The sequence below is a fragment of the Danio rerio genome, chromosome 17, assembly GCF_052040795.2.
Source record: "Danio rerio strain M-AB ecotype USA chromosome 17, GRCz13ab, whole genome shotgun sequence".
NCBI lineage: Eukaryota > Metazoa > Chordata > Actinopteri > Cypriniformes > Danionidae > Danio > Danio rerio.
The window spans coordinates 18,460,314-18,476,365 of NC_141037.1; the positions used below are offsets into that span (position 1 = coordinate 18,460,314).

Below are 16,052 nucleotides of genomic sequence, written 5' to 3' on the forward strand. Positions count from 1 at the left end.
TTTGCTATTTAAAAAGCGTGGCGCAACACCTCAAAATGACCCTTGCGCCAAGCTGAAAGTAACAAATAACAATTGCGTCTCGCCTTGCGCCACATTGCGCAGGGTGTATGATAGGGCCCTTCATGTCAGGCACACATTAGGCATAACAAATCCATTCCACCAGAAATTGTGTACCTGACGTATATATATATATATATATATATATATATATATATATATATATATATATATATCTCAAATGTTGGACAATGCCTATGGGCATCGCCTATAGGTATCGCTTAAATAATATTTTGTGTTATCTCTGGTAATTAACGTTGAAGGAAAACAAGAGAAAGGTTATTTTTCAATTAAACTCAAGTTTATTTGTATTTGTTTATTTCTTTATACAATCAAATTTGGAAAAGTTAAGGTTTTTAGTTACTTTAACTGTTAAAATTCATTAAATAGTAACTAATAAAGTTATTACATATAAACATATTCACCTACAGTTATATAGTGATGTCTGCGTGTACATGTTTAATGAAGTGTTTTGTGTATTAAGTGTATGTGTTTGTCCTTAAAGTCTTTTTTCTGCAACTTACAATTTTTTTTTTCCACTGAATTGTGACTTTGTATCTAATACTGTAATCTTGCAAAACTCTTCATGTCGGAAACGCACATGGGAAAACAAATCCATCCCTCCAGCATGTTTTCTTTGTACCTTTTGTTTCATATTAAGTATACACAGTATTTATGGGACAAATGTCAGACATCTATAGAATGGCTATGGGCATCATTTAAATACATTTATGTTAACTCTGGTAATTAATGCTAAGGGAAATCAAGAGGTAGATGATCACTTTGTTATGCAATTTGTAAAGCACACACACACACACACACACACACACACACACACACACACACACACACACACACACACACACACACACACACACACACATATATATATATATATATATATATATATATATATATATATATATATATATATATATATATATATATATATCACAGTGCGATATGACTGTCAAACAACAAAATTAAACAAAAATACTATCATATTTTAACCATATTAAAGTAATATCTTACTTCATTTCGTCACCTTGGAATTAAAAGGTTTTATCTGACATTTTTGTCAAAATTGAGTTATTGACATATTCTTATTAAATGGCAACTTATTTACAATATGGGATGTTTACATTAAGAGTTTTTAATAAAAATAAATAAATGTTACGCACATACTGTTTGCTAGGGAATGCAAAAACTTTGAAGCTCATCTCAGAATCTTTCAGAATGCAGATAGAACCTTATTAATTAATTTCAAGGTGACGATTTATTATAGTACTTACAATACTTTGTTAATGAATGCTACAGCATACTGTTGTATTAACCAGTGAACTGATGAACTGTATAAAACTGTATAAAAACTGCAATACTGTATTATACTTTAGTTTCTACAACAGTAAACTGTGGTGCAGCAAAATCAGTTCAGTATATTGGGTCATTTGTTTATATCATATAAGTACAAATTAATTCAAGTAAATACTACAGTATGGTTCAAAAAACACTATAGCATTTATTATAAATTATAATAGTATTTTATGTGGGATGTCAGCACACATGAGGGAAAACAAATCCACTCTTTCAGCATGTTATTAGTGTATCATGATATTTTCATGTATTTATGGAACAATTGTTGGACAATGGGAGAAAGAAAACAAAAGCCACAGAATGCCTAAGGGTATCATTTAAACAAAACTTTATGTTAAACCTGGTAATTAATGTTGAGGGAAAACCAGAGGAAGAGAATCACTTTGTTGTACAACTAGGCAATTTGTAAAACCACTCTGCAAGTTTTAGCATATAAAACAGCATTCGGCATAAACAAATAAGGAGCAGCTCAAACTTGACTAAAGTTTGAAGCTATACGCAGATGAAATCGCGTGCTGGCCATCAATGGCCCTAAGCCGACGAAATGACAGGCACCTTCAGTAAAGCCTGAGGGAATTCATTAGCAAGAGCGTAGCACAGCTCCTTCAAAAGCCATTTGTGAACGTCTCGTGGAATTGAGCGCCGACTGCTTTGCTTTCAGGAACTGAAAGAATCCCGCATGAAACGAGGCCGCTTAAAACGTCTGAATAAACAGCTCTGACGGCTTCTCGCGTTAGTCTAGTGGATGCTGGTAAATTCCTTTAAGCGATATTCATTTTGCCGCAAGTTCATTTAACAGCCAATGGAGCTTCTAACCAGTCATTTATTACCGCAGCTCAATCAACGTGATTGCAGAGTGTGTCCAAATTAATAAACGAAGACTTGGAATGCGAAGGGCAACTTGCAATTTGGTGTTTGTTTAGCTCTCTGTGCTTGAAAGAGGCAACAAATGCATCTCTTGTCTAATGCAATAACACTGCACTCCATTTTAATCTTCATTTAGGGTCCAAGGGCAAATGTTGCTAAATATACTATTACTGAAAGCATTTTGATGATGGCCTCCTTCATTTGAACAACCGAGTTATAGTGCGAGTGATTGCTGGATTTAGCGAATCCATTGAATATTCATTCATATAATCAAATTAAACATGCAGAATGCATTTTATTTATAGGCCGCTTTTCTCAGTGTGCTCAAAATGCAAATGCAACTAGACGTATAATCATGTATAACTAAAACATTTGATTTATTTCGGTGCTTCGTTGGTTCATCCAATGACTCAAAAAAATCCGAATGTCAAGACAAAACCAGGTCAACGACTTTTTTTTTGAGAATAAAATATATCTAACGTAAAATCTTTTGCTTATTCCTGACATGACAATGGGCTCTATGCACAACTAGTGTTTTTTAGCCAATGATGAACTTCTGGTGAAAGCTTTATGTGACTCTTTTCAAGTTCATAAAGTTCCTTTTAAAGCATTGATGTTGTAATGTGATTAAAATACATTCAGTTTAGTAGACATAAGCATCATTTACCCAGGCGCTGTCATTAGCAACAGGCTAGCACAGAAATTCCATTAAAAATATTGGAGTAAAATTAATTTCCATGTTTAAAGACATGGTACAAAAAAAAATAATTTAATGCAGTGCTTCTTGTTTGGTCTGATACTCACTTTCTATCGCATCTCAGCTAGGCAGTTAAGATCGCTGTTTTTTTTAAAGAAATCAGATCTTAAACGCAGAGATTTTGTATAGCGACAATTAACCGGAAGCCCTGGGCTGGCTGAATGAATATAAATCTGTGTGCATTTACCCCATCTCTTTTTTGGCTTTATACTGCAGGAGGCGCTGTTGCACATATACTAAAATGGAACGAAATATCGGTGTCCAAAAATAAGTTAAAAAGAAACAAGTGTTAGAAGCAGTAGAAAAACAGGGTTAAAACCAGCCTGAAGTATTTTACGTTTTGTCAGTTTAGTGGCTAATTCGTACGAAATTGTATGATTTTAAAAAGGAGGTGTGGCACCTAACCCCACCCCTAACCCAACCATCATTGGGGGATGAGCAAATCGTACTAAATTGTACGAATTAGATTGTACGTATTCATACGAATTAGCCACTAAATCAAAACATTTTGAATTGCTGTAAGACTGTGACGGTTAAAACCTGTAGATACCAGATGATATGTGATCCCACAAAGAGGTAAATGACTGCTATTCTTTAAAATTACATTAAAATATGTTTTTATTTTTTTTTAAAGCAGATTTTTATTATTATTTAAATGCACGTGGATATATACAAATATTAATAAAACAAAATATTCTAGAGGCCATTTTAAATTTAATTTAAAAAAAGACAAAAAAAAATCATTTTTACTATAGATAAATGCATGAAATAAATTTGGTTATCTATTATATTACAAAAAGCAAATATAACAAAATCAGCTTTATCAAAAAGCACAACTAATAAATGCATTATATGCATTACAAGCACATTATTTAAAAACAAAAAAAAAGATTTGACCTTTCAAAGATAAAATGATTGCAATTTTCTGAAATTTTATTCAAAAATGATTTTTTTTTTCCCATCTCCTTTAGGCATGGGCTGGTATAAGATTCTGAGAGTATGATAAGCTTGTTATCTTTTTACATGTCTGAGTAAAAAAATAAACCTTTTTTTCCCCTTTGAACACATTATTACTATTATTATTATTTTTTGAGAAACATTTATAATATTTTGAAACCGTAAACATGTCAGCATAAATAATTCAAATTAATCATTGAATTTGGATATCTTCTCTGCTGGAGATACTGTGGTCCTTAAAGACTAATCTTACAAATACCTTTGGAATGGTATAGCAGAAAATTTTGGCGGTTTTAAAACCCATGGTATACCTTAGTAATGGTTATCGTCCCGTCTCTACCTTTGACTGGGTTAGGCAAATTTACTTTTATGTCAAAGAATAAGTTATTTTCATGGCCTTTAACATGAAAAAAAAAAAAAAAAACTGAACATACTGTTAACATAAAAAAATGAGAAAAATTGTATAAGAAAATTCCAGATAGAGGTTTTTGCATCTAAACTCTTCATTCATATAAACATATTATTGTTAATTTCTATTATACTAGTAGATGATATTATATTGCATATCAGATGTAAACAAATGTATTGTAATAGAAACTGAACATGATTCAGACATCATCTAGTCAGCAGCCAGCATCGCCTTTTGCATAAATAAATGCTTATATAATTTTTTTTATTATTATTTTTTACAGCAAAATCTGCTTTTTCCTAAAAAGATTCCTAGTTTGCAACATCTCCATCTGCAGTTTCCAAATCATTATAAAAAAAGAGAAAACTATCTGCAAAAATTGCGAGCATGGAACATGTGAGAATAAATTTTCCTAAAATATTTACTCAGAACCGAGGGTGCTATATAATAATGCATAATTCAAATATTCAAATTTCATGAGAAGTTCTGGCACACAGCAGATATCGACGGCTGCTTTCGTTTCTAACCACATCATTACTGCCACCTAGTGCTCACCAAAGACATTCGCTCTGCAAACACAAGAAATCCTCCGTTTTGTCAACTAACATGAGCACTAAATTCGTTATAAACCTTCTGTATTCAAATGTGTGCAGCAAATTGCCTGTCACAAGTCTCCAAAACTCCTTCAAGTGAGGCAGTTCTGATTATAGCACGACGCCAGATTGAATACCACACCATTACGCTTTTACATCCCCAAGAATAGAAGCAAAAGCTCCGTCCTCTGCTTCCTTTCAGTAGTCAGATACTCTTCCAGACTGACACACACTCACACACACACATCAGTCTCTCGGCATTATTCAATTAAAGTCCGTCCCTATCTTCACTAACATGCTTTTGATTCACTGCTGCCTCTCACAGAAAATACGAGGTGTCAAAGCTGCGGGCTGCCGTATAGCGGCTCTTCTGCGTGTCAGTCTTCAATCTCCGGAAGGTCACCGGTGTTTTTGTCGCGGCGGAGGGAGGAAGGCGACCGCAGTCATATCGCACTCTCTCCGGGTCTGTGTTTATCTCTCCAGCGGCTCAAGATAACACCTTTTATTGTGGCGCTGGTGCCGAAAGAATGGCATCATTATGACTAAGGAATAAAGAGTCAGTGTTGGTCGTGGAGGTGCACATTGTTGTTGATTGATTCCGGTTGTCGTTTTTTTTTCTACAGAAGTGATACATGATGACCTGTGATGTAGAGAGCCTTTTCAGTGCAAAAGAGAAAGAAGCACTTTATGACCGTGTGATATTATATACGCGAGTGTGATCATATTTTGCACATTTCACATAATCGGATATGATTAAATCCATGAAGAGTTCAGTGAAGCGATGGAGGATTTGAACTTTACAGGGCCGGTTATGAGGAGACTTTATGATATTCCTAGCTGTCTGTTGGTTATGGGTATAATTAGATCTTTTAGTAATGTGACCTCTGTGAAAACAACACCCAAATACCACAATTAACCATTCATGGTTATTGTGATACAATAAAGTGGCATCATAAATTAACTACTTAAAGACATTTAGGACTTTATATTTACATAACATAGAGCAAAGATATCAATCAATGGCACTGGCAAATAAAAGTTACTCATCTCAGAATTAATAGGTTTGTATATATGACGTCAATATTATTAGCCCACCTGTAAAATTTGTATTATATTGTATTTCACAAATGTTGTTTAACAAAGCAGGTACATTTTCACACTATTTCCTATAATATTTATTTCTTCTGGAAAAGGTCTTATTTATTTTAGTGTGCCTGGAATAAAAGCAGTTTTTACATATCATTTTAAAGTCAGTATATTATTACCCCTGTTAAGAAATATTTTTTGGGTCTGTCTAAAGATGTGTTTCTCAACCACGCCCTGGAAGACCATCAGTTCTGCACATTTTCTATGTCTCCTCAACCAAACACACCTGATTCATCAGCTCATTAGAAGAGACTGAAAGACCTGTAATGGGTGTGGCAGACGAAGGAGACATCTTAAACAAGCAGTGTTGGTGCACCTTTAGGAACGTGGTTGAGAAACACTGGTCTACAGAACAAATCTCTGTTCTCGATTTACTTGTCTTATCTTAACTTGCCTAATTAACATAGCTGAGCCTTTAATTTGTCATTTTTAAGCTAAATACTTGTGTCTTGCAAAACAAAAAGTAAAATATTATGTAGTGTCATCATGTCAAAGGTAACAATTAAATAGCTTACTTAATAGTATATTGAGCCATTATCCGTTAAACAGCATTTGGGAAATATTTTTATGAAATTAAAATTTCATAAGAGGGCTAATAATTTTTACTTCAACTGCAATGTAAAATACAACAAAAAACAACAACGCTGGGTTATTTCAACCCAAATCTTACCACTGGGTTATTTATTATTATTATTTTTTTCAATCTAATTAATAGACTGAATTTAACCTAAATTTTTTTGAGATTTGACCATATTTTACCCAAATTTGGGCAGAACCACAGTCACAGACAATCTAAAAATGCTGGTTTGTCATTACCCAATGTTGGGACAAACTTTTACTTGACTCTTAAATTGTCTATTAATACACTCGTGCTTTAATACACTATTAACCAAACAGGGGATGGGCCTTATTTATGATACATGTATTTCAAATCAGCATTTTAAATATGGTAAAGATTTTTATTTGATAAGGTTGATAAAAATAGCTAAATATTTTGTATCAAAAAACTTTAGCATCTCGTATTTTTTAAATACTGTAAAATCTTTGAAGGAGTCGACCTGATGTCATCATAAAAATGCAAGGTGCTTTGGACATTAATGCCTCCTCAATTTAAAGAAAAAACTGAAAAAATAAATATTTTTAATCTACAAATAATAGCAGTTTGGGATGTATTGTTGATGCCAAATGTTTGTCGTTAAAACAACATAAAAATGATTCCTACAAAGGTGATTCCTACAATACTTTCGACTTTCATATGCCAATTCAGATGCAAAAATTGATTTATAAAAAATCTGTGAAAAAAATAAAAAAATTTAAAAATATTAATAAGTTGAACAGTCATTGTACAGAAATGATAGCAATTTTACTTGCCACCTTATGAGTAAAAACACAATCAACTTTTATAGTACTTTGTTCCGACTTATCTGTATTAAATGGTTTAAACAGTAAGAGGTCATCTTCAAGACAGGATGTTCTATATGAAATGTACACAAAATATACAAAAAACACATACAATTTTATACCTCCTCATGTACAGTAAAAGTAGAGGTAAACGAAGTAGCAGAAAAGTTAAAACTTGCTCAGAGAAAAGCTGTTAGGTATATTGGTGAAGGGATTAAACGAAAAGGCCTGTTAATGAAAGGTTTGCAAATAAATATCAAGCTCTCATACTATATTTTATTTTGATACACGTTGTGACTGCTATATTTTGTAGTTTATTTTGATACACAAACTTAAGGAACTTGGTATTTTATTTTTTAATACTTAAGTATTTTTGCAAAACCCTGGACCCAACATTGTGTTATAAAAACCCAGCATTTTTACTGTGTAATAAAAATAATACATGTATTAATCACTGTGTTACCGGTTAATAAATGACTAAAGAAACAATAAAAGGAAATATATATTTACATAAGCCAAATAAATGAATAGAAATCTACAAAAACACAGCATATTCTCCCAGCATCAGAAAGAAATGAACAAACACGTACCTTTGTCGTCTTCAAACGAGTCTTCAGAAGATGAATACAGTGTGTGTGTATGTGTGTGTGCATGTGTATACAGTTTTATACAGCCAAATACTGTTGATGTCTTTTTTTTTTTTAACAGTACATTAAAGTATGCTCAATTAATCTTTCAGAGTGAGTCTTTTAAAGCTGTGTAAACAAAACAAATAAAAAAATAACAAGTAAAAAGTGAGTGGATGTGCGAAAGGCACGAGACGGAGAGTGACTTACGGTCATTACAGTGTGTCCCGGTGTAGGAAGTCATTGAACAGTCGCAGGTGTAGTTCTCCCATTGCTGGATGCAGATCCCCATGTTGGCGCAGGAGTCCTCTTGGCATGTAGTGCTAGGACCTATGATAGCAAAGCAGAGCAATGTAATACTGGGGGCCGAACGTCCCGGCATGCTGTTAAAGTGCCATGCAGGTGTGTGGAACAATATGCATGCAAGTTTGGGTTAGTAGGTACTCAAAAAAACATCCCGAAAGCTGTCGAACAAACGTGGCATTCCCTATGAACCACTGGAGTTTAGTAAATAAACATCATACTCTAGACAAAGTCAACATGGCTTGTTACGAAAGTAGATTGAGACACAGGGCCAAGCATGAACTTTCTCACATCTGCACAGAGGAACGAAGGTCAATGACAACATGTATATGTACTATTGTTACACATGTTAAGAACAATAGTGTGCACACCAGCCACGTGCAATCCAGTTGAGCGTGTCCCAAACACATCTTGTGTTTTGGCACACTTGGGCTTGATTTATTTATTTTTTGGTTTGTTTTTTATTTTTATTTATTTTTTAATTTTTTTTGAGGGGAATGCAGCAGTAACAATAGAGCTAATTACCCAATTCAGAGCAGGAGGGTGAATGCATTCCCTCTGAATCAACCGTGTAAACAAGACAATTGCAAATAAACTGGCTTTGAGTGCATTTCGTTTTCTGGTGAAATACAACTGCGAAAAACAAGAGGTTAACCACAAACAGAAATTGTAGTCGAACAAAAGGGAGGCTAAAAAGCGCATTTACTGTGCAACGTAAAAAGTGCAACTTCAGTACTGTGTGGAAGTTCAACATAAAATGATTCACCCCAGTTTGTCCAGGTTTAAAACTGCTAATATGATGTGAATTGGGAAATTTGAGAGAATCGTCACAGTGAGTATATATGTATACTGTATGAGTATATGACAAGACAGTTCTCTGAGATTTCTTCCATTCACATCATACTGGTTTATTCAAATATTTATTTAGTATAAGGTCAAACGTTGCATTAACTGGCCTTTACATTCAGACTGGATTTGGTTGATGAGTTTGTATAGATTTTTGTTCTGACATTTGGTTTCAGTGATTTGATGAAAGGAACACTAGTTCAATAGTGTTGAGAAGCATCATTGATGTTATGCAGTACATCGTCTTGTTCCTAGTATTCAAATATTTACAGAAGTAGAAAGTTTTTAAATATATTTTAAAGTTTAATTTCTTCCTAATGGAAAAGTACAATTTACAATAATAATCTTTTAGACTTTAAAATGTTTATTAAATGTTGCTTGTCATTTCTTCGCAACTATTTGTAAAATTTATCAGAAAATGAATTTGTTCATTTTCCTTCAACTTAATTCCTTTATTCATCAGGAGTCGCCACAGCGGAATGAACCGCCAATTTATCCTGCATATGTTTACACAGCGGATGCCCTTCCAGCTGCAACCCAGTACTGGGAAACATCCACATACTACAGCCAATTTAGTTTATTCAATACACCTATACCGCATGTCTTTGGACAGTGGGGAGAACCAGAGCACCAGGAGGAAACCCTCATGAAAATGGGTAGAACCTGCAAACTCCACACAGAAATGCCAACTGACCCAGCTGAGATGCAGTGATCTTATTGCTGGGAAGCGGCAGTGCTAACTACTGAACTTTGTCGCCCTTATCATAAATGTATCACTGAAAACATCTATGTTGTTTATTCAACGTCACTTATAATCAAATTAATGCACCATTTCTTAATGAAATCTCACTTAAACTAAGTTTCAATGTACATATCATACTCAATATACTATATTTACTTATTTTTTATACACTTTTTTTTTTTAATCAGTTTAGTGAACTGGTGAAAAAAAGAAAAACTGAACATTTAGAAGAAATGACCTATTTAAGTAAATGTAAATGTAAAATGTATTCTTCAAACTGAGGTTTATCATTTTTCCTAAATGTCATTACAATTATATATATAATTCAGTTATAATTATTAAAGCTCTTTAAAATGTTTTTGTAAAGCTCAGTTGTAACATACAGTACACACTGTAAAAAAATCTAAAATGAAACTTACATTTTAATATGGGACTGAATGTATTAACTTATCATTTACAATGTGTATGCATTACTTATTATATGATTATTATTTGTACTAGAAATATTTTGTAACAATACATTAAATATATCTTGTTTCCAACATGATCTATGATGAGCAGATCGATTTGAATCCACTAACACACTAAAATGTTTTAAAACACAGTTGTCAGTTTTTTCGGCATGGATAGTTCACTCCAAAATGAAATATCTGCCATTTGGCATATTTGAGTTTCTTTCCTCTGTTGAACACAAATAAGTTTGCTGGTACCATTGACATCCACAGTGTTTATTTTTTTCTATGGAAGTCGACTGGTGCCAGCAACCAGCATTCTTCAGCATTTCTTTTTTGTTTTCAACAGAAGAAAGAAACTCACAAAAGTTTAAAGCCTTATGAGTGAGATATAAATTAAGGACATTTTCTTCTTTGAGTGAACTATCCCTTTAAATTGGTTAATGAACACACTTGTAAACCATACTGTAGACATTGTTGAAATTTCGGTCAGTATGTACTGCATAACCAAAATGCCCCAAAACTACTGAGAAGAAGTAAACAAACGAAACAGGAAAATTAGTGATCTCATAAAAACTATTCACCTGCTGTGATGATATTCGCCTCAACAGCAAGCACTCTTATTTGTGATTCTGCAGTGGAAATCACATCTGTCTGCTTTTGCGTACTCGGTGGGATGCAAGCAAAGTTTAAAGTCGACGGTAGCGCGCTGACAATCCCAGATGGATTTTCATGCTAATTCTATTAATTATTTTGCTAATCATATTGCTGTTCGGTTCGTCTAAAGACAGACGAGAAGTAACCCATGGTGAGATATTTAATGGATTCTCCTAAGCCAGTTTCCTCTCTCAGTTGAACGTTGTTAGCGTCAAAAAAAGGAAAAAGAAGAAGAAAAAAATACACAAGACGAGATACAGCAAAACAGGACGAGGGGAGTTAATTATACAGGAGGACTCATGTTTTATTAATGCAGACTCTCAGTTGCAATCATTACTTTTCTCCTCACTTTGCAAGTCTCATGACCTTCAGTGAAAACGCAAGGGCATTGTCTTTTGGAAAGAAGTGAACCATTTTATACCAAGACATTGTTACAGTGAACCAGCTAGTGTCCGCTTTATGTCTGGGTTTCGGGAAGAGTACAAAAACAAACCGGCACAAGACAAACAGCAGCTTTCAGCCGAGCTCAGAATGGAATTGAACCTTATATACCTTTTAGATCTGCTTTGGTGAAACCAACTTTGTTAAGCAAGAAACAGAAAAGCGAAAACAATCAAACAGGTAAGAAACGTGGTTGATGGCGTCCGTTAATAAAGCAATGGCTTTACTAACAAGACATGCTTTACCATTCTTAGGAAGGGTTTGCACTCTTTCAGTTACCGCGCATCATGGCTTATAAACATAATCATAGTAACAGCGATGAAACTGATTCGGTGTGAATGGATGAGGGAAAAACATAATAAAGTGTAATGCCACTCAGTGAGAGTCTTTGGATGCAAATCAAGATGAAACTGAAACTGCAGTATGCCTGACAAATGAACTCATTTACAGTTTAAATATAATCAGCCAATAAACATGCAGAAAAAAAATCAGGTTTCATTTGCATACTCTATTCTAGTGTTCTCTGCGCTGACAGCAAACAAACAAACATAAAAAAAGATGCACAATACAGGGCTGTAACTGCCGTTGACACTGAGAAAGACCAGTCTTCCATGATGAATACTGATTTGCTTAGGATATCAAAGTTTAAAGAAGTTAAATCTGCAGATGAAATATGTTACTGTGTCACGTGATTAAAGGCATCTGAAAAGACATTAACAAAAAAGTATGACATTATCCGACAAGCTAAAGTTTCTACTCAATGCACTTAACATTGTTTGGCAAGAATTAAAGCTACTAATGTTGTAAACTATGTTTATAACTATGTGATTGTCTTCAGAAACATTTTTTGTTGTGCTGGTTGAAAGTCTCTTCACAGTCCAATAGTAATGATTACAGTAAATGATCTAAATGTGTTTATATGTATTTTTAAATTCTGGATAAAGCATAAAACTAAAAAATGTTCATCCAATTAAATATTGTCAGACCGACATCTTCCATAATTCCGATAAGCAGCTAAGACTGTCTGTCATCAAATGTAGATTCGGACTTCTGCGCATCTGTTCACGCAGATCCGCCATTCACACGTGCCCGTCTGCATAAGCACCACGCGGTCACGAGACAGACCGGGAGAAATCAAATGCTGAATTAAAACTTTTAAAAACCTGAATCAATATTGGAGTTACTTTAGCACGCTGGAGGAAGGACGACACCATGGCTGAAGTATTACTGTTAGACAGGTAATGTTCTGTTTTAAAACTATTGTAGTCAGGCTAAGCTAATGTTAGATTGTGTTGTTATGAATGACTTATATGCACAGGCGTGTTGTTCAGCCACTGAAATCTCCTGGTGAAAGATTGATGTGATTATTTTCAGTTTCATAAGGTCCTTTTACAGCATCGATAATGTAGATTTATATTCAGTTTAACAACAACAAATTAAATAGGCCTATTCCGCCTAACCTGCTTTATTGAGCTGAAGTTGCTTTTATATTCACATTGGGTCATTTTTGAACAATGACAGCCTTCCTATACTGTTTACCATGCTATTCTGAATATTCGCTCTGAAATAGCATGTAAGTGTGGCTAAGTAATAAATGTAATTCCTGCACACCGCTGGCTAAACACTAACTGGGAATGACATGAACTAGTGGGTTGTCTGTCTGCTGTTGTGACGCGGTGCGCGCGCGATTTCAGGGGGTGTGGCTTTGAATCACAGTCTCTCCCCGCCGTCCAAAGATAATATGCTAAGCAGTTAGCATTTTGGTGGATCACCTACTGCACCTTTAAGACCTTAACATTTTATAGAAGCTGAGAGTATTCAATTTCGTCTTGCTTTTTTGTTGTTGTAGTTGTTTTTTTTATTAAATGTTTGGTAGGCCTAACTATTGACTTGCATTTTATGAAGCAACAAGTATCACGATTCCAGCTACAAACCTCTTTAATAATTTTAAATAAAGATGAAAAAAGTCACCGATATCTTGAATGGCCTTAGGATAGTAATTTATTTTAGGGTGACCTATCGTTTGAAAACTTTAACTTCTAAACTAGATCCAAAACCATAATGATTCAGGACTGGAAGAGCATCCAAACTGCAATGATAATCTCAGGTACTGATTTTAGGCTTATTAAATATTAAAAGTGGCTAATGTCAGTTTGAACATCAGCTTCCTTTATAGCTAAATAACAACGGATAGCGTACCTTAGAGATGTTGAAAAGTAAAGGAAGCATAAGTGTAAAACTATGAACAAACAAGTGTATTACATGATAAAGATTGTATTAGAGTCAGCCAGCGGCCTACAGTATGTATTTTTAATCAAGTTAAAAGATTTAATATTTATGAATTACATGATTTACTTCATTTATTTGTGAGTGCAGAGTGATAGCTTGTAGCATGGCCCATGCTCTCTGGCTGTGATTTGTGATTGCTTTAGTTGTGTTTACAGAGTTTTAAAGTCTGTTAAAATCTAGCTTAGGATCTTGTTGCATGAAGCAAGCACATACAGTAGGCCTACGTACAGACCTGAGACTGTTTTGCACAACTTGTTTTCTGTTTCAGCAGCAGGTTGAAAACTGTTCATCAAGGCTCATCAATAGCACCTTCCACACAGTTTTTTAAAATGAAAATTACTTGCAAATTGCCTTGAAGGAATCATGTGCATAAAGTCCTCATAAAAAACTGCTGAGGGGTTTGTTCCAGCATGTTTCCAGAATGAAGTTGCAACTAGAGTGCGAATTATACAATGACAATCAGGGTATTGACAATGACAATTGTTCGGTATTGTTAGTAAGTGTAATACATGTTTCAGTGAATCAAATATATGTACTTATTTAAATTATATTTAAATTTATTATTAAAACTTAATGAATTTTCTGTGTTTTGAGGAATATTTAGTGTATTCTTTACTAAAGTAATCTCCGAGTTCTAACTGTGTTTAATTTTACTTTAATTTTAGACTATATTTAGAAACAAACACCAATTTACAAGAAAAGTGTCTTGTGAACACTTGCAATGCCTCTAGATCTGCTTGTTTCAGACTGTTGATTTTTTTTTTTTTTCCTGAGACTGATTGGCGTGATTATGCATTCACAATGGAACCATTATCGGCATGGTTCATACTGTATATATTGGATGCATTTTATTATATAAACTACTAATATTAATAATTAAGATGGAGATCAGAAAAAACTATTTCTCACTATTAAAGAGCTGACCCCAACCCCATGCATCTTGTGTTGATTTCCTTCAAGGGGATCAACAGTTCCTGGATCCTGGCTGCAACATTAATATAGCAGGACCTCCAATATGTGCGCACAGCATCTTTTTAAATTTACTGGTAAAATCATCCTAGTAATTTTACAGCAAAATACTACAATTACCGTTTTAAAAGGGCTAATGTAAACATAAATAAGATCAAGTCAATCAAAATAAAAAGGTGAGACTTAGTGCTCATCAACCCTTTCTCGTGTTTTTTCACATAGTGATTTCCAACAATAATGGCTGTAACTGATGTAAAATTACTGGGCTGATAAATAAAGAAAAATAAAACACATCTCTGTAAGCTCACAGCAGAATTTCAGCACTTTGGAGGTAGTTCCCATTCCAGATAGATTGTTTAATTTTGCTGTATTTTAAAAAGAACCTGTTCATACAGCAATTTACTTGTAATTTTCTGCAAAAATATGTAGGCTATGTGTGAGAAGGGCTAAAGTCAATAATATGACAGAGAAATTGACTAAAAGAAATCAAAGAGAGCGGCTTTACCTTTCAAATATATATTCCAGCTTCAATTATTAATAATGAAAAAAGTTTGAGGTAAGATACGAGTAGCTAAATATTTAATATTTGACAAGTGTTTCACGTTAGAAATATATATATACACGAGTGATTCCATGCAAATGTCAACCTTGCCATGAAAAATATTTAGTTTTTACCAAAATAGAGAAACCGTTTCTACAATTTTTATGTAAGCCAGTATTTTCTAGTAGTTTAAAAATAATCAAAAATGTCAGTGCTTTCAAACAATTATATTTGATTTACAAAAATCACACAAGTGCCAATTTCACATCTGTCACATTCATAATGGAAAAGTGTCATATCCATTACAATTTTTCCCTCATGAAAGCAAAATGCCAAATAAAATAAAATCAACAGTTTTTGTTCTATGCAGACTAATCATTTTGATAAGCATTTTTTTTTTTCCTTTTGGGTTGTGCAGTTTATTTAATAGAATTTCTACAAAGTACGTCATTATACTGTAAATTCGCAAACTTTTTGTCACATCAATAACGCATTACTATAGAAAAATCCAGCTTAAACCAGCTTAGGCTGGTTGGCTGGTTTTAGCTGGTCGACCAGGCTGGTTTTAGAGGGGTTTTGGCCCTTTCCAGGCTGGTTTCCAGCCGTTTCCAGCCTGGTCTTAGCT

At 33.9% G+C, this 16,052-nt stretch overlaps 1 protein-coding gene across 33 annotated transcripts in view; it reads right to left on the minus strand.

Moving 5' to 3' along the window:
• nrxn3a (neurexin 3a) overlaps positions 1-16,052 on the minus strand; it is a 546,850-nt gene that overhangs the window by 347,531 nt on the left and 183,267 nt on the right. For 16 of the 33 annotated variants that reach the window (XR_015512694.1, XM_087289302.1, XM_087289297.1 and 13 more), the window contains one exon: positions 8,398-8,517. Coding sequence is in view for 31 of the 33 variants with exons in the window: in XM_087289302.1 (XP_087145428.1) it covers positions 8,398-8,517 (120 nt within the window). In the remaining 2 variants the exon portion in view is untranslated. Of the gene's footprint in view, positions 1-7,820; positions 8,547-11,739; positions 11,767-15,749; positions 15,956-16,052 lie in introns of those variants that run through there. The other 17 variants (XM_087289301.1, XM_087289300.1, XM_087289299.1 and 14 more) reach the window with 5 other exon arrangements.